This window comes from Oncorhynchus gorbuscha, unplaced genomic scaffold (genome assembly GCF_021184085.1).
Source record: "Oncorhynchus gorbuscha isolate QuinsamMale2020 ecotype Even-year unplaced genomic scaffold, OgorEven_v1.0 Un_scaffold_891, whole genome shotgun sequence".
NCBI classification, from domain to species: Eukaryota; Metazoa; Chordata; class Actinopteri; order Salmoniformes; family Salmonidae; genus Oncorhynchus; species Oncorhynchus gorbuscha.
Window position 1 is genome coordinate 130687 of NW_025745865.1, and position 26654 is coordinate 157340.

Below are 26654 nucleotides of genomic sequence, written 5' to 3' on the forward strand. Positions count from 1 at the left end.
GGAATCTAACAGCATCTTTATCGCATGCTGAATGATTGATTCCTGCCAAGCCAAAACGCGACTCTGTCTATAGCTAGGTTTCTGCTACTCAAGCGAATGTTCAAATATTCACCTAAAAAAATATGTGCATTTGAACTAATAGGAGTGTTTGTCAAACTGGCTTGATTTCCATCAAAGCTGGGCTTGATGACCTAGTACACATAAAACAGTACATGTTTTCATGTACTGAGTAAAAAAGCAGAAGTTCAATGCGTTTCCATCACATTTTCAACTCTATGGTTTTGTCACAAAAACTGTTGAGATAAATAGCAAACCTCGTCTTGGCGCATGCTCTCTAGTCTAGATAACAGTCTGCTGATAAAGTGGGGAGGGTAGGATACATGATGAGATATGGATAAGAGCAAGATCATTTTTACTTGAAAATAAGTATTGGCAGCCGTGCACCGATCATCATGTCATCAGCATACAAATAATACCCTCGATATTTATTGAAAATTCGCATCAAAGTCATCACCGTGCACTTAACCAAAATGCGCAATTCATCATAATGGATTTAATCTGTAGTCTAATAAACTCTTCATGCTTTTCCACGCTGTGGTGGGAACACAACATATCATTGCATGTTTACTTCAACATGATAGTCATTATATCAATATTTGAGTATAAAAGCCTTTCCACAGCAATTGTGGCATAATCTATTTCACTGACAAAATGATCCAACCTTGTCTAGCGTATTTTGTTTTGTCAATATTAGGATGCTTTCCTGAATAAATGTGCTATTTCCTTTAGGCCTGTCAGGAGTTTTATATGCGTCATCTAATTCAGTGTTTTCTAACGGTGATCAGTGTTTTAAACATCAAACAGGGTTATCGATTACAGAACATGTGAATGACTGATTCCAGGGCTGCTTCGTGGTTGAAGCCAAAAAATGACAGGCTATTAATTACATGTTTATGGCTAAGAGGTTCACATAAATGTGTCCCAACAATGTAAACCTGACAGAGTTCAGCCCGATGATAGAATCACTCTACTGAGGTATGTGTTGCTAGGCGTACATCTCATAAAGATAACCAGCTCATTATGATTTGGCCTGACTGATTCGTCAAATGTGAGAGGTACCCCAATGTTAAGATTATACGATTATACAGTCTTCAGAAGGCCTTATTTGAGATTTACCGAGTGTTGTTTCATCCAAACAGTTTTTAAACCTCTACAGGCTCGGTGTCCCCACCGCGGGGCGGTTGAGTTGCTGTTCTGTACCTTGTCACACCACCCTGGATTACTGAGCTCTGCCCGCCATTAACCTGTAGTTTTGCCTGCCTCTGTTCTAGTAATAAACATTTGTTACTTCGACACTGTCTGCACCTGGGTCTTCCCTAAAACGTGATAAGCGCTTGATGGTTTTTGACTGGTACTGTATATTTTCGGAGCCTTCTTAAATATCCTAGATAAAGCACAGACAGTTAAACATCTTATTCATTATGATTTATCAATGCGTTTCTATGGGCTTCAGTAAAGGCCAAATTCAATATTTTCTGAAATCATTTGTACATATTTTGTGGGATACCTAAAGTGGTCGTAGCCTACTTTGCATTTAACATTTAATTAAGAAGGTTCATGGGAAAGTATTTCTGTTAACCCACAATACGGTTATCACAACTGGCTATACACGGACAGAGTGATAGACAAACGCACGCATCACAAACAGACTGGAGCAATATTGCTGGAAATGAATTGGCAGATATTGTTTTAGGTTTCGCTTTTTAAGCCAATAGTGGCAAACCAGGGGTGAGATAATGTTGCATTGATTAGATGGTGTCTAATACTTGTGAGATTTGTTAATTAATTGTTTGGCGTGCTAACCATGTGGTCTGCGAGCTATTGGTATCTCGCGATCAACCTGTAGGAGACCCCTGTGCTAACTGATACAATCCGTTTCCACTAGCATTGGGACATTCCATAAGTATTGGCGCATTATAGAACATAACACAATAAGAATGGAATAGGCAGTACCTCTGTGAACAGCCCATTCTCTGATATGAGGGCCTGTCTCGCTAGAGTGTTGATCTGCAGAGTGTAGCGGAAGTGAGGGATCAGGAGCTATGGAGAAAGATGTAACAATCGTACATGAAATTCACACCTAAAAATGCTATGTATTGTAGTATCCTACAACCTACTGCAATTTTCAATTATAAAAAAATACATGCATTTTATATATAATTTTTACAAATTCTTTAAGTTTCTCTGGAATTATCATGTTAAACATATTCAGTTGATTGGAAAATAACTCACAGATATTGTTCAATAACAGTTGAAAACATGCACAGCAGTAGGTATGTACCTTGTAGATGGGATGCACCATTGGTAGGTTACGCAGTGTCGACATGGCGAACACCTCAGCCAGCAGGTGAGTCCTCAGCAGGTGAAAGTTCAGCTCGTGTTCAGCGAAGTCAGCGCTCCTCACAAAGATCTTGGCCAGAAGCCAGTCATACTCAGAGTCAGTAGGAAGGAAGATGGGGTTGTCTTCTCCAGGCTCCTGCTTCAGCTGTGAAAGGAAATGCAAAACACAATCATAGCTTGTTTCATTAATTGAGTATGTGTATATTATTACTATAATTAATTTAAAGATAGAGTACCAGTCAAAAGTTGACACACCTACTCATTCAAGGCTTTTTCTTTATTTGACTATTTTCTGTACAAATCTGTACAAATCCTCACTCTCAGCAGCTGCAATTTGCCCAGACAGTGTTTTGAGAACAAACTAAAGATATCTGTTTCAAGGTCTCAGCTTAGAGAGAAAGAAGCCTCGTGAGGTATTGGTCTGTCACATGAAGTAAACTAAATGGTAATGATGAATTAATTATGCTAAATCATGCAAATATAACTTGTCTGTATATTGCCGTATATATGTAAGAAAACTGCTGGGTCTGCACAGGCAGAGCTCCTGATTGACATGTGTACAATGGTGCATTGAGATGGTTCGAACCTCTCCAGCGCGCTGACAAACAATGATTTATTTAATATTCATTTTGAGTGTCCCTGTTAAAGAATTTCCACAACAATGTAGTAACCAAAAAAAGTGTTAAACAAATCAAACCATATTTCAGATTCTTCAAAGTAGCCACTGTCTCTTCCGACAAAAGAAATCTGTCCTTTGTCTAAAGAGTACATTTTCGATTTTTGTTTCCAACCTCAGTGTCTTTGTGAGACGCAGAGTAGGTGAACGAACGTTCTGCTCATGTGTGGTTCTCACTGTGAAGCATGGAGGAGGTGTAATTGTGTGGGGGTGCTTTGCTGGTGACACTGTCAGTAATTTATTTAGAATTCAAGGCACACTTAACCAGCATGGCTACCACAACATTCTGCAGTGAGATGCCATCCCATCTGGTTTGCGCTTATTGGGACTATGACCCAAAACATGGTTCAGAACACACCTCCAGGCTGTGTAAGGGCTATATGACCAAGACGGAGAGTGATGAAGTGCTGCATCAGATGATCTGGCCTCCACAATCACCCGACCTCAACCAATTGAGATGGTTTGGGGTGAGTTGGACCTCAGAGTGTAGGAAAAGCAGCAAACAAGCGCTCAGCATATGTGGGAACTCCTTCAAGGCTGGTTGAGAGGATGCCAAGAGTGTGCAAAAGGCAAAGGGTGACTACTTTGAAGACTCTAAAATATATAGTATTTTGATTTGTTGAACCCTTTTTTGGTTACTACATGATTCCATGTGTAATTTCTTAGTTTTGATGTCTTCTCTATCATTCTACAATGTAGAAAATAGTACAAATATAGAAAATACCCTTGAATGAGTAGGTGTCCAAACTTTTGACAGGTACTGGACATAAGTTTAATTGTTTAAAGAAAACATTGTTTTGAGTGTTGTCTGTATGGTACATAAGGTCATATGATATAACATGAATCAAATTCTTAACCCTTTAGTTTTAGGCTAACAGTATATGCTGCTACGTAATTTCTGGGCAATATTTCTCTCCATTTAGGGGACCCCTTTTGGTTCAAGAGCATCCCCAGTGGCAAATGTTCTGTTAAGTTTCTTCAATGTAGATTTCGGAACTCTACATTTTGCTTCATGTGAGATGTACCTGGATTGCGATGGGCATGAGCTTATTGTCTGTCATGTAGAGCAAGCAGAGAGGAGCAGCCAAGAAGTGCTGTTTCCCGTTGATCACGTTTGCAGTCACTCCATGTAGACGCTTGTAGTCAACCAGGAAGATGTTGCCTTTCTGTTTAGGTTAGGACATGAATGAGTTAGGAAGACGTCAACACCATACCAAAGAATACACACGACTTACTCAGGAGGAAACCAATAGAGCAATAACAGAACGATGAGTGACAACAGAGAGACTATTTTGACAGACCTGAACTTCCGCAACAAGGCTTTTTCCGAAAAGGGAAGCCTTCACCATGTCTTCTGTGACGGGGAAGTTCTCTGGAAGCTTGGAGCAGCGATGGATCATCATGGGGTTGAGGCCGTTCAGAAGCTGGTACCCAAAAAACTCATCCTCCTTCCAGTTCTTTTCAACATATTCTAATAGATAACAAAAGTATCAAATAATGAGATGCTAATGGTTCCAGTAAACCATTTGAATCCATGACTTATTCAAGACAGACACCACTGACCAGACCTTACCATAAACATCAGTCTTGTGGCTATTGAAGACATGACTGAGTTCATCTAGGCTCTTCCATTGTTCCTTGTTTGTGGACAGTCCTGCTAGATTCAACTCCACCAATCTGCCGGGACAGAGAAGGAAATTAACTTCAACATGCAAAGATTTCGTTGGATGGTGAAGTTGGTTAGAGATTGGTTTTAACACCACCAGAGTGTCCACCAGAGTGTCTGTTGGGTCCCTTACTCTTCATCCTCCCCCTTGGGTGGTTGATTCATGCACAGGCCACATATATTGAATATGTGTCCATCGCGATTTGATATATGTCTGCTCTTTGGGTTAAATGTGTTCCTATAGTCCTGTGTGGCCAGTTGGTAGACTATGGCTACAATGATAGTGGGTTTGATTCCTGCTGGGGCCACCAATATGAAAAATATATGCACCCACTTTAAGCTGCTTTGGCTAAAAGTGTCTGCTATATGGGATATAATGTATTATATTTATATAAGAAATAAACATACCATAGATATCAAATCAAACTTTATTTGTCACATGCGCCGAATACAAGTGTAGACCTTACTGTGATATTCTTACAAACCCTTAACTCTTCTTGAAATGCACTGTTGGTTAAGTAAATATTTACCAAATAAACTAAAGTAAAAAATAACACAATAACATAACAATAACGAGGCTATATACAGGGGTTACCGGTACCGAGTCAATGTGCGGGGGTACAGGTTAGTTAAGGCAATTTGTACATGTAGGTAGGAGTGAAGTGACTATGCATTGATAAACAGTGAGTAGCAGCAGTGTATAAAACAAATTGGTGGAGGGGGGGGTGTCAATGTAAATAGTCCGGTGGCCATTTGATTCATTGTTCAGCAGTCTTATGGGTTGGGGGTAGAAGCTGTTAACGAGCCTTTTGGTCCTAGACTTGGCGCTCCGATACCGCTTGCCGTGTGTTCGCAGAGAAAACAGTCTGACTTGAGTGACTGGAGTCTCTGCCAACTTTATGGGCTTTCCTCTGACATCGCCTATTATATAGGTCCCTAATGGCAGGAAGCTTGACCGCAGTGATGTACTGGGCCGAACGCACTCTGGTACGCCTTACAGTCAGATGCCGAACAGTTAACATACCAGGCGGTGATTCAAATGGTCAGGATGCTCTCAATTGTGCAGCTGTAGAACCTTTTGAGGATCTGGGGACCCATGCCAAACCTTTTCAGTCTCCTGAGGGGAAAAGGGTTTTGTCGTGATATCTTCACAACTGTCTTGGTGTGTTTGGACCATGATAGTTTGTTGGGGATGTGGACACCAAGGAACATGAAACTCGACCCGCTCCCCCACTACAGCCCAGTCGATGTTAATGTTGGCCTGTTCAGCTCGCCTTTTCCTGTTGTCCACGATCAGCTCCTTTGTCTTGCTCACATTGAGGGAGAGGTTGTTGTCCTGGCACCACACTGCCAGTTCTCTGACCTCCACCCTATAGGCTGTCTCATCATTGTCGGTGATCAGGCCTACAGCTGTCGTCAGCAATCTTAATGATGGGTCTAGGGTATCCGGGAGAATGCTGTTGATGTGAGCCATGACCAGCCATTCAAAGCATTTTATGGCTACCGACATGAGTGCTACGAGGCGGTAATCATTTAGGCAGGTTACCTTCGCTTCCTTGCTCACAGGGACTATGGTGGTCTGCATGAAACATGTAGGTATTACAGACTCGGTCACGGCATCTGTAATAACATACACTGAACAAAAATATAAACACAACATGTAACAATTTCAAAGATTTTACTGAGTTACAGTTCACATACGGAAATCAGTCAATTGAAATGCATAAATTAGGCCCTAATCAATGGATTTTACATGACTGGGAATACAGATATGCATCTGTGGTCACAGATACCTTACCTTTTTTGTAAGGTCATGTATCAGAAAACCAGTCAGTGTCGGGTGTGACCACCATTTGCCTCAGGCAGCATGACACATCTCCATCGTTGATCACACTATTGATCATTGCCTGTGGAATGTTGTCCCACTCCTCTTCAATGGTTGTGCAAAGTAATTGGATATTTGATGGGAACTGGAACACGTTGTCGTACATGTCGATCCACAGCATCCAAAATATGTTCAATGTGACATGTCTGGTGAGTATGCAGGCCATGGAAGAACTGGGACATTTTCAGCTTCCTGGAATTGTGTACAAATCCTAGCGAAATGGGGCTATTCATTATCATGCTGAAAAGTTAGGTGATGGTGGCGGATAAATGGCACGACAATGGGCCTCAGGCTCTCGTCACTGCATTCAAATTGGCATCGATAAAATGCAATTGTGTTCGTTGTTCGTAGCTTATGCCTGCTCATACCATAACCCCACCACCACCATGGTGGGCACACTGTTTACAACGCTCTCATCAGCCAACCACTCGCCCACACAATGCCATACACACAGTCTGCCATCTGCACGGTACAGTTGAAACCGGGATTAATTTGCAAAGCAAAGAGCACACTTCTCCAGCGTGCCAGAGGCTGGAGCATTTGCCCACTGAAGACAGTTATGACAAACTGCTGTCAGGTTGAGATACTGGTGAGGATGTAGAGCACACAGATGAGCTTTCCTGAGACGGTTTCTGACAGTTTGTGCAGAAATCCTTCGGTTGTGCAAACTCATAGTTTCATAATTTGTCCGTGTGGCTGTTCTCTGATGATACCGCAGGTGAAGAAGCCGGATGTGGAGTTCCTCAGCTGACGTGTTTACACGTGGTCTGTGGTTGTGAAGCCGGTTGGACATACTGTCATATTCTCTAAAACAACTTGAGGCGGTTTATGGTAGAGAAATTAACATTACATTCTCTGGAAACAGCTCTGGTGGACATTCTTGCATCCAGCATGCCAATTGCATGCTCCCTCAACTTCAGTCATCTGTGGCATTGTGTTTTGTGACAAACTGCACATTTTAGAGTAGTCTTTTATTGTCCTCAGCACAAGGTGCACCTGTGTAATGATCATGCTATTTAATCAGCTACTTGATATACCACAACTATCAGGTGGATGGATCATCTTTGCAAAAGAGAAATACTCACTAACAAGGATGTAAACAAATTTCTCCACAAAATCTGAGAGAAATAAGCTTTTTTGAGAATATGGAACATTTCTGGAATCTTTTATTTCAGCTCATGAAACACTGGACACTTTACATGTTTATATTTTTGTTCAGTGTATATAACCTATATAACATTTCTGCTAAATGTCTGAATGGCTTGTTAGATATACCATTTTAGATATGATTTGCGTAGCTAAAAATATCTTTAATTTAGGCAACCCTAACCCGAGGTGTCATTCTTGGCATCGTTGCCATATTCCATGCTTCACACTCCTGGCTGCCAAATTCCCCTCTTCTCAGGATCTTGCAATTACTTAAACAGGTCTAGGAGAATCACATCTCATTTAAAAGGAAATGTTTTCACAGGTATGTTGGGGACATGCCAACAGATTTTGACAGATCGAATACATTTCCTGGTGTTGCCTCATGGTTCTCAACCTAGGGTCCATGTAACCCTGGGGGTTCTTGGCCTGTACTTGGGAAGATTCATAAGAAAATCAGCCTAAAGCTGAAATTCACACAAAGGGGGTACTTCAGGTGTACTCCACACAGAGCTAAATGTGATTGGAGTACAGTAAGCAAAAGAAGGTTGAGAACCAGTGCTTTAACTTACGCTTTGGCTGCTGTGAACTTGAACTCCAACTCCTTGGTGAAAGAGAAGCGGACCTCATCAGGGAGATCAGAAGCGCTGTCAACTTTCATGATTTGGGGTAGACCCTCTGCATATATACTCCAGCTGAAGGGAACAGACATGGTAAATCAAGACGGGATACACAGCCTGTCATTCACTATTACACAACACACTATCATACCAGACCTGGGTTGATTATTTTTTAAGTGCAAACCCCACCCACCTGCTACACCAGGCACGCTAAACTAAATGCTCTAAGTATTTCAAAGATTTACAATGGTATTTGAACCCAGGCATAAACCATACAAAAAGGGGGGCTTAAATAAAAATGACACGCTTATCCAGAGCAATTAGGGTTAAGTGCCTTTCTCAAGGGCATATCAAAAGATTGTTCAACTAGTCAGCTCAGGGATCCAAACCAGCAACCTTTTGGTTACTGGCTTAGCGCTCTTAACAGCTTGGCCACCGGCTGCTTTTATTACAATCGCACACCATTTTATCTGTGTGTATGAGTTATGTTTTTATTTGGATTTGTTTAAAGTTGTTATTGTATCTTTACAAATTATGAATGTTTCCATAAAGCTTACCAGTACACCTCATGGCGACTCTGCAGCTCCTTCTTTCTCTCCTCTATGGCCTCTGGGCAGGTCTCATTGAATATCAGCTTTCCTTATATACAAAAGACCAGAAATGTTGATCATTTTCATGTGTTTATGGATTGGTCAACATCTTAAGAAATCCACTGTATACACTACTGTTCAAAAGTTTGGAGTCACTTAGAAATGTCCTTGTTTTCCATGAAAATATACATGAAATTAGTTGCAAAATGAATAGCAAATATAGTCAAGACATTGACAAGACTATAAATAATGATTTTTTTATTGAAATAATAATTGTCGTTCAAACGTTGCTTTCATCAAATAATCCTCAATTTGCAGCAAGTACAGTCTTGCAGACCTTTGGCATTCTAGTTGTCAGTTTGTTGAAGTAATCTGAAGAGATTTCACCGCATGCTTCCTGAAGCACTTCCCACAAGTTGGATTGGCTTGATGGGCACTTCTTACATACCATATGGTCAAGCTGCTCCCACAACAGCTCAGTAGTGTTGAGATCCGGTGACTGTGCTGGCCACTCCTCTATAGACAGAATACCAGCTGACTGCTTCTTCCCTAAATAGCTATTGCATAGTTTGGAGCTGTGCTTTGGGTCATTGTTGGAGGAAATTGGCTCCAATTAAGCACAGTCCACAGGGTATGGCATGGCGTTGCAAAATGGAGCGATAGCCTTCCTTCTTAAAGATCCCACTTTACCAGCACCAAAGTACCCCCAGACAATCACATTGCCTTCATGATGCTTGACAGATGACGTCAAGAACTCCTCCAGCATTTTCTCTGCATCTCACAAATGTTCTTCTTTGTGATCTGAACACCTCAAACTTAGATTTGTCTGTCCATAACACTTTTTCCAATCTTCATCTGTCGAGTTTTGTTCTTTTGCCCATCTTAATCTTTTCTTTTTATTGGCCAGTCTGAGATATGGCTTTTTCTTTGCAACTCTGCCTAGACGTTGACGTCACTGTTGACGTTGAGACTGGTGTTTTGCTGGTACTATTTAATGAAGCTGCCAGTTGAGGACTTGTGAGGCATCTGTTTCTCAAACTACACACTAATGCATTTGTCCTCTTGCTCAGTTATGCACCAGAGCCTCCCATTCGTTCTATTCTGGTTAGAGCCAGTTTGCGCTGTTCTGTGAGGGGTGTAGTTCAGCGTTGTATGAGATCTTCAGTTTCTTGAAAATATCTACTGTATTTCTGATCAATTTGATATTATTTTAATGGACAATTGTTTTTCTTTTCTTTCAAAAACAAGGATATTTCTAAGTGACCCAAAGCGTTTGAACAGTAGTGTATATCAACCATTATTCCATAAATATAGCCCCTTTCACACACATTTCAAAATAAACTATGACTAACCAGACTATTTGCAATGAACCCCTCTTTATTCTTATTAATACATTCACATACGCTGCTGCTATTCTCTGGTCATTATCTATGCACTTCACACCTAACCTTCATGGACATAGTACTTAAATGACCTTGACAACCTGTACCCCTGCACATTGACTCGGTTACCGGTACCCCTTGTACAGTGGTTCGTGAAAGTATTCACCCCCTTGGCATTTTTCCTATTTTGTTGCCTTACAACCTGGAATTTAAATAGATTTTTGGGGGGTTGTATCATTGGATTTCCACAACATACCTACCACTTTGAAGATGCAAAATGTTGCAGCAATTACAGCTGCAAGTCTCCCGGGGTATGTCTCTATAAGCTTGGTACATCTAGCCACTGGGACTTTTGCCCATTCTTCAAGGCAAAACTGCTCCAGTGCCTTCAAGTTGGATGGGTTCCACCGTGCTTCTACACCTGCATTGCTTGCTGTTTGGGGTTTTAGGCTGGGTTTCTGTACAGCACTTTGAGATATCAGCTGATGTACAAAGGGCTATATAAATACATTTGATTTAATTTCATTTGTGTACAGCAATGTTTAAGTCATACCACAGATTCTCAATTGGATTGAAATCTGGGCTTTGACTAGGCCATTCCAAGACATTTACATGTTTCCTCTTAAACCACTCGGGTGTTGCTTTAGCAGTATGCTTAGAGTCATTGTCCTGTTGGAAGGTGAAACCCTGTCCCAGTCTCAAATCTCTGTCAGACTGAAACCGGTTTCCCTCAAGAATTTCCCCGTATTTAATGCCATCCATCATTCCTTCAATTCTGACCAGCTTCCCAGTCCCTGGCGATGAAAAACATCCCCACAGCATAATGCTGCCCCCACCATGCTTCACTGTGTTCTCAGGATGGTGTTCTCAGGGTGATGAGAGGTGTTGGGTTTGCGCCAGACATAGCGATTTCCTTGATGACCAAAAAGCTCAATTTTAATAACTTCTTTGGAATAGGGGGCAATATTTTCACGTCCGGATGAAAAGCGTGTCCAAAGTAAACGGCCTGCTACTCATCCCCAGAAGATAAGATATGCATATTATTAGTGGATTTGGATAGGAAACACTCTGAAGTTTCTAAAACTGTTTGCACCATGTCTGTGAGTATAACAGAACATATTTGGCAAGCAAAACCCAGAGGACAAAGGGCTCAGATTTTTTTTTTTTTGAGGTCACTCTTTTCAATGAGTTCTCATTGGGAATCCAGACTTTCCTGCAGTTCCTATTGCTTCCTCTGGATATCAACAGTCTTTAGAAATTGGTTGAGGTTTTTCCTTTGAGAAATTAAGAAGTAACACTGTTCAGAACGAGGCTCGAGTCTAGTGTACACTTTATTAGAGGAGAGTGACCTGAAAACACGTTCCACTTTGCTATCCTCAGATAATAGCATTGTTTGCTTTCGCAGAAAAGCCTTTTTGAAATCTGACATGTTGGCTGGATTCACAACAAGTGTAGCTTTAATTTGGTATCTTGCATGTGTGATTTCATGAAAGTTAGATTTTTATAGTAATTTATTTGAATTTTGAGCTCTGCATTTTCACTGGCTTTTGGCCAGGTGGGACGCTAGTGTCCCACATATCCCAGAGAGGTTAATCGGACCATATTACATTTTTCCATATGTTTGGAGAGTCTCCCACATGCTTTTTGGCGAACACCAAACGTGTTCGCTTATTTCTTTCTTTAAGCAATGGCTTTTTATCTGGCCACTCCTCCGTAAAGCCCAGCTCTGTGGGCTTTGCAGCTCCTTCAGGGTTATCTTTGGTCTCTTTGATTAATGCCCTCCTTGCTTGGTCTGTGAGTTTTGGTGGGTGGCCCTCTCTTGGCAGGTTTGTTGTTTTGCCATATTCTTTCCATTTTTTAAATAATGGATTTAAATGGTGCCCTGTGGGATGTTCAACGTTTCTGATATTTTTTTATATCCGAGCCCTCATCTGTACTTCTCCACAACTTTGTCCCTGACCTGTTGTTTGGAGAGCTCCTTGGTCTTCATGGTGCCGCTTACTTGGTGGTGCCCCTTGCTTAGTGGGGTTGCAGACTCTGGGGCCTTTCAGAACAGGCGTATATATACTGAGATCATGTGACAGACCATATGACACTTAAATAAAGTCCACCTGTGTGCAATCTAACTAATTATGTGACTTCTGAAGGTAATTGGTTGCACCAGATCTTATTTAGGAGCTTCATCACAAAGGGGGTGAATATATATGCACACACCACTTTTCCATCTTTTAGAATCTTTGAAACATGTTCTTTTTCTTCATTTAATTTATGTCCATTATATGAAATCCGAATAAAAACCTATTTAAATTACAGGTTGTAATGCAACAATATAGGAAAAACGCCAAGGGGGATGAATAATTTTGCAAGGCACTGTATATTGCATTGTTATTGTTATTATATTGTGATAGGTTAATATTTGCTAAATAAACTTTTTTTAAACTCTGCTTTGTTGGTTAAGGGCTTGTAAGTAAGCATTTCACGGTAAGGTCTAAACCTGTTGTAATCGGCACGTGACAAATAAAATTAGAGTTAAACTACAAATGACATTCAGCTAGCTGACCTGTAGCTATGAGTCTTGGGCACAGCAGTTATATCCAAAACTAAACCTACACAATGATGTATACTGTATACCAACATACTGACCAGTGGCCTCTCTGAACACCAGACGCTCATAGCCTGAGATCCAGCGGTAACAGGGGAAGCTGGCCGTGTCTCCCTCTGGTGTGGTCACCACTACTTTAGAGCAGAACCAGTCATCGTTGATGTAGGCGAACAGGGCATACGGCTCTGTGTCCAGCACTACAAACTCCAGATGGCCCAGGGAGGAGGGACAGGACACATTGTGCTCAATCATCTACAGAGAGATAGATGACATGTTAAAATGATCCCAGCAAACAAACAACGTTCTCTAAACGTTGACTAAGTTGAGACTGCTGGTTTAGATATGTTCGAATCCCAGAATGGAGATTGTATTTGGCATTCGCAACACCCAGATGGATTGTGGTATAATACAACTTTTTTGTGAACTTACCGATCCTTGGCTGCCGGTTTTAGGGATGTACACGCGTTTACTTTCTCCCTTTCTGCCGACCAGTTTGACGTAAACACTGTTCAATGTGCCGGCAAGCAGCATTTTTCCAGTAAACACTTTCACTGTGTACTTCACCATGATGATTCTGCAAGACAAATAATTCTACACACACAGCAAGACAACATGTTAGACATACAGCATTACAACTTAACTAGAACCAACTCAATGGAACCACATAAGACGATCAACTGCAACCAAATGTTTGCCACAGTAAATATTCGTAGTCTTTTTCAAGATGAAGATGTACCATACAACCTTTTCCACATTTTGTTGTGTTACAGCGTGAATTTAAAAGGGATTCAATTGCGATTGTGTCACTGGCATTATGTTTTAGACATTATTAGAAAGCCTAAGTACAAATGTGCTTAACAAGTCACATAAGTGACATGGACTTACTGTGGGTGTGTAATAATAGTATTCAAACATGATTGAGTGACGACCTCATCTATGTACCCCACACATACAGATAATTGTAAGGTCACTCAGTCGAGCAGTGAATTACAAACAGATATAACCAAAGACCAGGGAGGTATTCAATGCCTCACAAAGAGGTGCACCTATTGTTAGATGGGTAAAAAAAAGTTGACATTGAATATCCCTTTGAGCATGGTGATGTTATTAATTACACTGTCAATACACCCAGTCACCACCCTGAAAAAAAAACAGGACAAGGTGGGCTGTCAGATTTACAAAAACATGAGATTTACTCAAACATGTTTTGTTTCTCCTCTCAATGTGATTTCATTGCTTGCAATCAATGCAACACAAAGATTGGTGCTTTCATGCAGTTTAACAGTTTTCCCATGACTGCCTCCAGGTGACATACATACTTATTGAAATGGATGTAGAGTTCTTTTTAGCACTTGAACAGTGTTACTTTATATTATGGGTGTCCATTTATCAATACATTAAACGTATGTGCATATGAGTGGATGCATGCAGGGTAGCCTAGTGGTTAGAGCGTTGGACTAGTAACCGAAAGGTTGCAAGTTCAAATCCCCGAGCTGACAAGGTACAAATCTGTCGTTCTGCCCCTGAACAGGCAGTTAACCCACTCTTCCTAGGCCGTCATTGAAAATAAGAATTTGTTCTTAACTGACTTGCCTAGTAAAGTAAAAAATAAAAATACATATAATTTCATGAACAAAATGGGTATTTACAGGTCGATGATGTTTGCCAACTACATTTGTGCTGCTTTGTCTACCCATTCAAAAGCTTACAGGTTGTTTGTTCGTTTGCGCCCAATTTCAGTCTTTAGGTCTTGTGATTTTTCTGCTCTTTTTTTCACTGTTGTGTGAATGTGGAAATGTAAGGGGTGTTCAGAATTGGTGTCAAGTAGGTTCCAACTTTTGCATCATTACAAGTTAAAGCACCCACATTATGGCCGTACTGTCCGTTACCTATGTACATACATTGACTGTCCATGCGCATTTAAGACCTGGAATGCCTTAATTGTGCACCAAAGTCATGTCCACTCCACAGAGGTTACTACAAATCTGACTGAGAAGTGTTCCTTCACAGTATGTGGAGGATGGAAAACCAGTTTGAAATACAAAACTGGCAAACTACCGCGCTCGCCTGAGAAGACTGGGATGTCCAGGGGTGACAAACTCATTGAAGCACAAAGCTGCAAGTCAGTCAAGTGCAGCCTATGGTGTTAAAAAGCCAAAGAGAGCAGAAGTTAACTTTTGCCCCACATATCCCTCAAGAGAAACAGAAGAGAGCCTCGAGGACATGTGGAAAGCTCTGCTGTCCCATGTGAAGAAAAGGAAAAACAGAGAGACAGTGAAGTTCAAAAATGGAGAAGACATTTGCATACCGGAGACATGAAGTTGTCTGTGATGCACCCATGGCAGAGGACTTCATGGCAAGATGGCCTGCGCTCTTTGAAGTCATTGTGGTAAGTTACCCAACAATAAGACAAGCATGGCTGTGTTATCTGGGATTTGTTGGTAAAGGTAGAATATTTTTTTCCTTCAGCTTGCCACATAAGTGAGCCTTAATCAGAGTTATCACCATTTGTGCCGACTGCTTAGTTATTTCTCTCCCTATAGAGAAACCTCTTGTTTGCTGCATGTGTGATCATCTCCAGTCTATTTTCCTTTCTGCTTTTAAAAGAACATCTCATTTGTTTAACTACCATTTTCAGGTCAATGCTGAGTTTAAGAGAATCACCACAACCCCACTCCATTCCAAATGTCTTTCTCAACGTGATATACAGTCTGATGATCTGCTGATGTCGTTCCAGGAGGAAGACAGCTGGGCAGAAGACTCATATCAAGCATGGCACCTATGGCTGATGTAAGAATTCCTTATGCTTGAAAAGACATATTCATATGTGGTTCTACACCAAAAGATGATTTAAAAACTAGACATAAATAAAATAAATCCTGTTTTGTTAGAATAGCAACATAGATGTGGGACGAGAGTGCGTCAGAAAGGAAGTGTGAGTGTATATGGGTGAAGAACCAGAAAGCCTTGTACAGGAATATGTGGCATGTTCTTTTTTTATTATTTCACCATTATTTAACCACGTAGGCCAGTGGAGAACAAGTTCTCATTTACAACAGCGACCTGGCCAAGATAAAGCAAAGCAGTGCGACAAAAACAACAGAGTTACACAAACAAACGTACAGTCAATAACACAATGCTATTGTGTGTTAATAGATAGAAAAAGGAAACGCTTCATTCTCTTCCTGTTCCGTATCACCATCAAATTCTATCACTAGCTATTTTGTTACTGTGTCATCTCTGTCTTCCATCTTATTTCAATAGCAGTGGTTAGGTGCACTTTTTAAAATCAGAATTGTATGATTCAGATTAGACTCAGTCTTTTTGTTGTTGCATGGATGCTGAATACAGAGATCAAATTGGATGTGTCTCAAATGTAATCTGAATAGAATGGAAATCTGGTTTAGAACCACTTCATTTTAGCCTTGTAATAGTGTTCAAATATTACCAGCAGTTCTTGATTTAGTTGACACTGAAAAGGACTCTTCTTGATTTATTTCTGTCTGTATCATACTGTTGTGCTTCATGAGCTATACTTTTTTTGCAATCTAGAGTCCCGAACTGTAACTACTTAATTGATGAATGATTCATTTTGTATGATTGACAAATGTTGCCTTTGTGTCTTGTTCCTTCTGTAGCTCAGTTGGTAGAGCATGGCGCTTGTAACGCCAGGGTAGTGGGTTCGATCCCCGCGACCACCCATATGTAGAATGTATGCACACATGACTGTAAGTTGCTTTGGATAAAAGCGTCTGCTAAATGGCATATATTATTGTTCGGAGCATGGATGAAGAGTCCACCAAGGCAGACATTGAGGAAACTAGTGTGGGGGGACCATGCCGAGAGTGAGGAACCAGAGGACGCTGGGATTGTCCTTGAGGGCGTCAAGGTGCTGCAGGATCTGGGCAACGTAGCATTTGCTGTCCGGCCTGATGTATGTCATGACCCTCAGTTACCCTACTGAGCTCCACCACACCTTTGGAGTCTTTCAGAAGGTTTTTATGGAACTGACCAGGAACAAACTTTCGAACACAGCGGTTGCATTAGAAAACAGGCTGTTTCAGTGAGATGTTTCAGACTGTATGTTTGACTTATGTTGAACTTGTTCACAAACACCCACAGAATGTGCATGTACAAAGATGGAGCTATTGTGATTTTGTATAGATGCCCTTAGTTTTCTGCTTATGGAAAAAGTTCAGCTTCACTTTGTAATGACTTTTATTCAAAAGAATTAACATGAACAAAAATGTACACATACCTACCTCATTCTATGTCTGTAACTCCTTATGAAAAATAACTACCTCATTTTGTAACAAAATGCATTAGAGAGAGTGCCCAATCATTGTTAGGCAACTATTTTTTTATACAGCCATATAGCCTACTGCACTGTGATTTAGACCTGTGCAATTCATAGAACACTGAATGTCAGTGAATTTACATTTGTCGTTCCAATGAGCTGAACCATTACAAAAAAATACAGTATAATTTTTTAAAACATGCATTTTGCCTTTGTCGCTGATGCAAATGGTCTCTTGCTCCTTGGTTACACATATTTAGCATGTATTTTATTTTTCCCTATTAATTTGTATGAATACAAACACTAAGGTAGAAAATGGCAGCATTTAATCTTGTGCTTACATTAATAATGTAGAAACTTGTCCATAATACAGAGTAATGTCATCAATAAAAGAATGTTGGTTATTAAGTAGTGATCAGGTTTAGGGAACATGATCAAATCCATTTGAAGCTACACATTTAATTCAAATAAAATGAGCTTTACCAAATCATGTTAAATTGATTTTATTCCATTACAATGCATTTATGCAAATGATTATATTTGCCTCACAAAAATAATATTGTGTTTAACATGTTTCATTCATGTGGAACCGATGCACACATTTGAATTAAATAAATTCAAAGCACCATTTTTTTTTCAGTGTACCAAGATGCAGGTATCCTTCCTAACTCAGTTGCCGGAGAGGAAGGAAGCCACTCAGGGATTTCACCATGGGGACAATGGTGACTTTAAAACAGTTACCGTTCTTCAAAGGCCGTCGTTACTCCACAATACTAACCTAATTGATAGAGTGAAAAGAAGGAAGCCTGTACAGAATAAAAATATTCCAAAACATGCATCCTGTTTGCAACACGGCACTAAAGTAATATTGAAAACAATGTGGCAAAGCCATTCACTTTTTCACCTGAATACAAGTATTATGTTTGGGGCAAATCCAAGACAACACATTACTCTTCATATTTTCACTTTATCAATGGTCTTGACTAGCCTATTTGATTACATTGGGCAGGACAAAAATAAAACAAGGCAATGTTTGGTTTTTAATTAAATAAAACAAAATGTCTTTGATGTTCCTTAAAATTAAGTATACAGGCACCAAAAGCACATCTCGTTCCATACACATATGGGCAATGTGCGTCACGGCTGTATAACCTGCGTTTCCGCTGCCATAATTCATGCTATGACCAACTGCGTTACCACTAAAACCAGCTTTGGTCGGTCTTAAATATCCCTACCAGAGCTGCCTGAAATTAGCACATTGAATCATATTTTTATGGACACAACATAAAATATTTCCACCCCTCCCATCTGAGCGCTGATGTTAGACAGGTAAATTGCTTTCTGGCAAGGTTCATATCCCTTGCTTGCTAGATAGCCAACGTTGACTAACAGTCACGTCAAACAGTGCAGCCAGAATAACAACAAAGTAGCTTCATATGGGGGGCGCTAGAGAGCGTGCTATGGAGTAGACGTGCTTTGCTAGAGCTCCGCTCCATTTTGAAACAAATTAGTATTTATCTTAACGTCTCGCGACCTAAAACTTCAAACAACTTTGACAAAGGGAAAAGGCACCAAAAAAGGGAGCGCTAAACAAGATAATTTGAATGAGATAGACAACGAACCAATTTCAACGTCACCAACCCACGAAAAGTTAGCTGAAGAGGCTAGCTTCCAAGAGATCCCCACAGAGCCTACGCAAAGTGACATACTGGCTGCCATAAACTCGCTAACCAAGAAGGTGGACACAAGGTTGGCTGATATCTCAAAGAGTATTGGGACTTTGGCCGAAACTGTGAAGGCAACTCAGAGAAGGGTGCATGAGGTTGAGCAAACGACACTATCCCCAGACCAGGGATCTCATCCTCAAACTGGCTATTCAAAAGTTCCCCCTTAACTTCAACGGAGCCAGGGTGGCTTTCTACCCAGATCTTACCTTGGAGGTGAGGAACCAACGGAAATAGTATTTAATTTTAATTTTACCTTTATTTAACCAGGCAAGTCTGTTAAGAACAGATTCTTATTTTCAATGACGGCCTGGGAACAGTGGGTTAACTGCCTGTTCAGGGGCAGAACGACAGATTTGTACCTTGTCAGCTCGGGGGTTTGAACTCGCAACCTTCCGGTTACTAGTCCAACGCTCCAACCACTAGGCTACGCTGCCGCCCCAGTATGATGAGGTACGCAACAAAAGCAGGGCGGCCAGCATCCGATATGGATTCCTCTTCCCAGCCCGGTTTAAGGTGACAGTCGAAGGATCAACACGTACATTTGACAACCCAAAAGAGGCCGATCTGTTCTTGACAAGAAAAGGTCCCTGGCTGAGGATACAGAACGGCTGTGTCAACCGGCTAAATGACCAAATACAGGCCGGGAATGTGTTTGGATTTCCAGCCTATGTCTTTTCGATTAGAAGATCAGAAATTGGGACTTATATGATAGGTGAGATGTTGTGGCTAATATATCATTGTTTAGCACAATATGTTTTAGTGCCACTCCCCCCCTAACGTGAGAGTTAAGTGTTAAGTGTTATTTAATATTAGCATATATGCAGAGCATCTATAGATGACAAGTTAGTTCAAGCTGTATGTCTAGACACCCTAAGGTTTGTGTGTTAGCCAAGGAGTGCTTCGTTTGGGGAAGTCACTCAGTAAAGGGACGGGAGGGGGGGATGGGATCTGTGTTTTATGTTCACGTTTATTATTAGTACAGGTGGCATGAAATGCTCTCGTACGGCGGGACGTTTTTCTTCTGAGTTTTGTATGACAGCAACAATTTGCTCTAAAATAAGAAATGCCACAGTGACAGAGCACAGAGTAGAGCAGGTGGAATAAAGATAGTCAGCTGGAACTGTAATGGCTTAGGGCATGTGGTGAAACAAGCTAAGGTTTTTTCTAATCTTAAATCACTGGGTGCTGACATAGTGTTTCTTCAAGAAACTCATATTAAACGATCCGCTCAGGCCAAGCTACGAGTCGGCTGGATCGGTCAGATATACCAGTCTAACTTTGATGCAAAAGTGAGAGGGGTAGCAATCCTGATAAGGAAAAACATTCCTTTTGTTTACTCATCCTCGATTTCAGATCCTAATGGTCGGTATATTATTGTGGCTGGTACACTGAATTCGAAACCAGTAACCTTGGTCAATTTATATGGACCCAACTTCGATGATCCATTATTCTTTCAAAGGGTATTTAAGGACATACCAAATATCTCAGATACAAGTGTTATTGTTGGAGGGGACTTTAACTGTACGTTAGATCCTCTTTTAGATAAACATCTATCAAGGTCACTTCAACAATCAAATGCCAGTGTCTGTCTAAATACATTGATGACAAACCTTAACATTGTCGATATTTGGAGACTGACGCACCCAACAGACAGGGATTATTCTTTCTTTTCATCAGTTCAATTATATTCCAGAATTGACTATTTTTTGTTGGACTCCAAACTAATTTCAGCAGCTGAGTCGGTTACCTATCACCCTATTCTAATTACGGACCACTCTCCTCTGTCCATGGTACTGAACTCCACAATATGTCGACAGGTCGGCGACCGTGGCGCTTAGACACATACCTGCTGAAAGATTAGGCCTTTTGTCAGTATTTGAAGGAGCAGATTGCCCTTTTCCTCGGAACTAACGACACGGGGGATGTTGACGACTCCACCCTTTGGGAATCTCTAAAGGATGTGATTACAGGGTACAGTATTTATTATACATCAGAGGGGAAGAAACGCGCCAATACTAGGCTGAGAGAAATTGAAAGAGAGTTAGGGGAACAGGAGAACGTTTTTAGGACATTATAATTCCTCATATACAGTCCTTGAGAAGATCAAAGTTAAAATATGAATATACAATACCATCCTTTCGAAATGGGTGGGCTCTTTGCTAGAAAGCAACAAAGTTATTTTGAACTGGGTGACTAACCACAAATTATTAGCAAGACAGCTAAGGCATGTAGAGGCATATAGAGGTATTCACAAAATAAAAGACAATGGTAAAATAGTAACAGATCCGCAGGATATTAATAACCTTAAGGATAGGGGGCAGCATTTTCACTTTTGGATAGTGTGCACAATTTCAACTTCCTGCTACTCATGCCAGGAATATATTATATGCATATGATTAGTAGGTGTGGAGAGAAAACACTGAAGTTTCTCAAACTGGTTCAATCATGTCTGTGACTATAACAGAACTTATGTAGCAGGCAAACCCCAGAGGAAAAACTGTTCAGAATGTATTATTTTTGCCTCTGACCGTTCCCGCAGTTGTCTTTGCCAAGGGATATTTGATAGCGACCATTTATAGTTCCTACTACTTCCACAGGATGTCACCAGTCTTTTGAAATGGGTTGAAGTTAATCATTGGTGCAACGAAGAAGAAGCACATCCTGGAACAACATTACACTGTTGAGTTACGCAAGAGGGAAAAAGGTGCATGTTTTGTTTACTTGCTCTATTGAATACAGATTGCCCCGTCTACAATTTGATCGATTATTAACATTTAAAAATACCTAAAGTTGTATTACAAAAGTAGTTTGAAATATTTTGGCAAAGTTTATAGGCAACTTTTGAAATGTTTTGTAGTGACATTGTGTTTTGGCAAGCTGTTTTTTTCCCGGATCAAACCTGCTTTATAAATGGACATTTTGGGTATACATGGACAGAATTAATTGAAAAAAGGACCAATTGTGATGTTTATGGGACATATTGGAGTGCCAACAAAGAAGCTTGTCAAAGGTAATGCATGTTTTATATTTTATTTCAGCGCTTTGTGTAGCGCCTGCCACGCTAGTTCTTTTGTTTACTACTGGTTGATGGGTGCATGCTATCAGATAATAGCTTCTCATGCTTTTGCCGAAAAGCATTTTTAAAATCTGACATGTTGGCTGGATTCACAACGAGTGTAGCTTTAATTGAGTATCCTGCATGTGTGATTTAATGAATGTTTGAGTTTTTTAGCGTTTTATTTGAATTTGGCGCTCTGCATTTCCCGGGGCAATTGGCCACTTGAGACGCTAGCATCTCACTATCCCCAAGAGGTTTTAATAAATGCTTTGCGCAGTTCTACTCAGAGCTATACCAATCAAAAGGCAATGCTACTGATCCACAAACTATGGAACGCTTTCTCGCTGAATGTGAACTTCCTAAACTCGAGGGGGGCAGCTGCTGCACTCGATGCAGGGATAACTTTAGAGGAAATTAACACAGCAATAGCACAATTTCCAAACAGCAAGGCCCCTGGGCCCGATGGATATGTAATAGAATTCTATAAGTAGTACTGCGCCAGTCTATCTCCACTTATGTTGCGAATGTTTAAACAATCCAAAGAAAATGCCAAACTCCCACAAACACTTTGAGGCTACAATAGCACTGATCTTGAAAAAAGATAGATTCCATGGAGATGTCGTCTTATCGCCCCGTGTCGTTACTCCCCATAGAAAACAAGGTGTTGACAAAGATATTGGCAAACCGATTGAAAACATATTTCCGACATCATGCACCCTGACCAGACAGGTTTTATCCCGGGCCGACATATACTACAATTTCAGACGCCTTTTCAACGTAATGTATCATGATAAGGTTGAGGCAGTGGTAATAGCTCCATGCAGAGAAGGCGTTTGATCGGATTGAGTGGAAGTATATGATGTCGGTTCTGGAGCACTTCGGGTTCGGAAAGGAATTTATTAATTGGATAAGTAATATTTATGCACACCCAATGGCGTCCGTGGTAACCAATCAAGAAATGTCGCAGTCATTCCGCTTGTTCAAGGGGTGCCGACAGGGGTGCCCTATTTCGCCTGCTCTCTTCGCTATAGCCATGGAACCCCTTGCTACTCGCATTCGGGCATGTGCCGATATAGCTCCTGTTAAATATAAAGGACACACAGCACAAAATTTCACTATATGCAGACGATGTTCTTTTGTTTTTGTCCAAGCCTAAAACTTCTATTCCACTCTTACTTAACTTGATAAAACACATTTGGCTCCTTCTCTGGCTACAAGATAAACTGGCAAAAAAAAGTGAGTTGATGCCAATATCACGGCCTGTGGATATGCAATTTCTGCAATCTACTCCGTTTAGAACAGTGATGGACAAGTTCACAAGCCTTGGCATTGTAGTGACAAGAGACCTTGATCAGCTATTGAAAGCAAATTGGGACATGAAAATATATCAGCTTAAACAAAATATAGATTTTTGGAAAATCTCTATCTTGGTTGGTCGTATAAACGCTATTAAAATTGTTGTCCTACCCAGGTTTCTTTACCTCTTCCAATGTCTACCCAATTTCATACCACAAAGCTATTTTAAGAAACTGGATTCAATAGTAACTCCATTTTTTTAACAAGGCAGCCAGAATTTCAAAGAAGCATTTATGCAAGTACAAGATAAGAGGGGGGCTTTGGCCTTCCTCACTTCAAACTGTGTTATTGGGCTGCTAATCTGAACATTGTGTCTTTATGGAGGGAAAGTTCACCTGCGATGAGACAGAAGGATATGCCTGCATGGCTTTTGATTGAGCAGGCCTCCTGTCAACGTTCCTCACTCCATGCACTTGTTAATAGCCCATCATATGTGAAAAAATCCACTTATGACTCTAACCCAGTCATTTGTCATAGGCTTAGGATCTGGAAACAGATGAGGTATTTTGGTCTGTAGCTCAGTTTTCTTGTAACGCCAGGGTAGTGGGTTCGATCCCCGGGACCACCCATACGTAGAATGTATGCACACATGACTGTAAGTCGCTTTGGATAAAAGCGTCTGCTAAATGGCATATATTATTATTATTATATATTATTATTATTATATTATATTATTATATTATTATTATATTATTCTTAACATACCCACTGTATACATTGACAGCCCGATTTGCCTGAATCATGCTTTCCACCCCGCATTGGATGATGTGGTATTTTCACAGTGGAGGGAGAAGGGGCTCACAATAATTGCTAATCTATACATAGATGGTCAGTCAGCTTCATTTCAACATTTACAGGGAAAGTTCAACATGCCAATAACACATTTTGTCAGATTCCTCCAAATCAGGAATTTCACAAGGACACATATCCCACAGTATGGCATGAAGCCAAATAGTCCTACATTAGATAGCTTGATCCTTGTCAAACCCCATTCAAAAGGGTCGGTCTCTAGACTGTATGATGTGCTACAGGCCCACATAGAGGTATCCACAGACACCATTAAAAGGGCTTGGGAACAATAACTTGGTTCAGAAAACTCAGATGAGGACTGGGTAGAAGCTCTCAGGAATATAAACCACAGTTCAGTGAATGCCAGACACAACCTTGTACAGTTCAAGGTGATACACAGGTTACATTACTCAAAAGTGAAACTGCATAAAATATTCCCGGACACCTCACCACTGTGTGAGAGGTGCAAGCAGGATGAGGGGACGTTGACCCACTTATTCTGGACATGTCTTAAGTTACATGTTTACTGGGCTCTCATTTTTTATTACTTATCTAGAGCCTTTGATAGAGTTCTAGCCCCAGACCCATTGACCACTCTGTTTGGTACAGTTGATGGGAATAACCACGAAGGGAAAGCTGTCTCTCTTTGTACTCTACTAGCCGAAAGGCTCATATTGCAATTTTGGAAATTGGAGACTGTACCTACCTTTGAAATGTGGTTACGGGATTTAGGGAATGTAATACATATGGAAAAGATTCGATACAAAACCTCCAATAGAAGTTCAATGTTTTACAAAATATGGCAGCCGATACTGGATAAATGGTCTCGTCCCGCTTCATAACTGGGTTGACGATCTGCTGCTACTCTGTGCTGTACTCCACTCAATATTTATTTTTGGCGTAATTAACTACACTGCTTGTAATGACTATATGCTGTCTTCTTATACATGTACCACCTATTAGGATTTTGTTTTATTTTGTGTATGTGTGAGTTAAGTTTTGTTTTGTCCTCTAAATTGGCCATCTCATTCAACAGTACAATGAATGTCATTGTTAGTATTGCTGTCTTTAATTATATTTTTTTATTGTAAAATAATAAACATATTATTAAAAATAAAAAAAGTAGCTTCATAGCTTCATGTTTGTTCAAGCTGTTTTCTAGTGATTTATTTGTTATACATCCATAACAATCAGCTAATGATGTGCCATTTCGCATGGCATAGAACATTTGCTCTTTCGCCTGGCCACTGTTCATAAGAGATTGCCAACTACATAGCTAACACAATCACTTCAAACTGAAGCTGAAATGACAACAAACTAGCTGCATTTTGTGTTTTTCTATTGATTACTTTGTATATATGCATATAAATCATGCTGATTCATGATTTCGACTGGCTGAGAAAAGCTGCCAGCCTGTCTGTCTTGTCCCGACATTCATTACTACAAATCTCCGCTGTTGAAAACCAAAATGTTCGTCTAAAAGAAATAGGACATAATGTCGAGGGCTTTTTACAGTGTAGATCTAGCTGAGTTGATGAGACAGTAGATTGCGCAGTCAGATGGAACAGTAAATTTCAACATTTCAACATCAGATTTAGCCGGTGACTTGTGGAATAGACACCAGCTGGAACGCGGATTTAACAAATGAGCATCCAGGTTTAGATCCACACGTTGTATAAAATAAAATGGTATATTTAATTGAGAGACTGATGACCAATCATTTTGTTTAGCTATTGTGTCAGATTAAGGCCACACAATTATCCAAAATAATTGTTATCTTAGTATTTTTTTTCTAAAACCGTATGGATGATAATCAGTACAGTATACTTTATACAAAGATCCACAAATAGATACATGTTTGAAATTAGAGTCAACACTTATTGCAATATAAAGTTTAAAAGTCGTATGTACTTGCAGGTTCCTTTTGACAATGTGAAACGTTATATTCAACAGCAAAGTCAAATGAGAAAAGGTCATGGAAACCATCTATTACATGTCAAATAATAAAGAACGTTATGAAAATAAGCTTTCTTACCCCGATAAGATGCAGTAATTCAGCAATGAGAAATCGTTCCGCTGTACTCAGCACCTCAGACATCATGGCTCTTTTATATAGTTTGTTATCTCGTATGGACAATGACAAGTGTTTATTGACACACCTTTCTGATTCAGTGGAAAAAGGAAAACGTATTTGCTCGACATTCTCTGGAATGTATTCCGGAGTAGAAATACAGGATGTGCTGTAAGGTTTTTCTGGTGAAAGAGAGGCGGACCAAAATGCAGCGTAGTGGTTATTCATGTTTTTAATAAAGACGACTATACATGAACAGACTAAACAAAACAAGAAAAGTGAAAACCCAAACAAATTTTTTTTTTATTATCTTCAATACCATTCATTCTTTACAACTCATAATTTACATACATACACAAATAATGGTATTTTAAATAAACTAATTAAAC

The 26654-nt window shown here is 40.2% G+C and overlaps 1 protein-coding gene across 3 annotated transcripts in view; it reads right to left on the bottom strand.

The window, feature by feature from the left end:
* Nucleotides 1–26442, bottom strand: part of LOC124020732 (hydroperoxide isomerase ALOXE3-like) — a 38606-nt gene extending 12164 nt beyond the window's left edge. The window contains exons 1-10 of one of the 3 annotated variants that reach the window (XR_006836135.1): nt 26230–26442; nt 13397–13558; nt 13009–13219; nt 8951–9032; nt 8346–8468; nt 4650–4753; nt 4378–4547; nt 4102–4242; nt 2342–2545; nt 2014–2100 (exon numbers count right to left, since the gene is read on the bottom strand). Coding sequence is in view for 2 of the 3 variants with exons in the window: in XM_046335991.1 (XP_046191947.1) it covers nt 2014–2100; nt 2342–2545; nt 4102–4242; nt 4378–4547; nt 4650–4753; nt 8346–8468; nt 8951–9032; nt 13009–13219; nt 13397–13558; nt 26230–26295 (1350 nt within the window). In the remaining variant the exon portion in view is untranslated. Of the gene's footprint in view, nt 1–2013; nt 2101–2341; nt 2546–4101; nt 4243–4377; nt 4548–4649; nt 4754–8345; nt 8469–8950; nt 9033–13008; nt 13220–13396; nt 13559–24900; nt 25003–26229 lie in introns of those variants that run through there. The other 2 variants (XM_046335991.1, XM_046335992.1) reach the window with 2 other exon arrangements.
* Nucleotides 26443–26654: the final 212 nt, after the last annotated feature.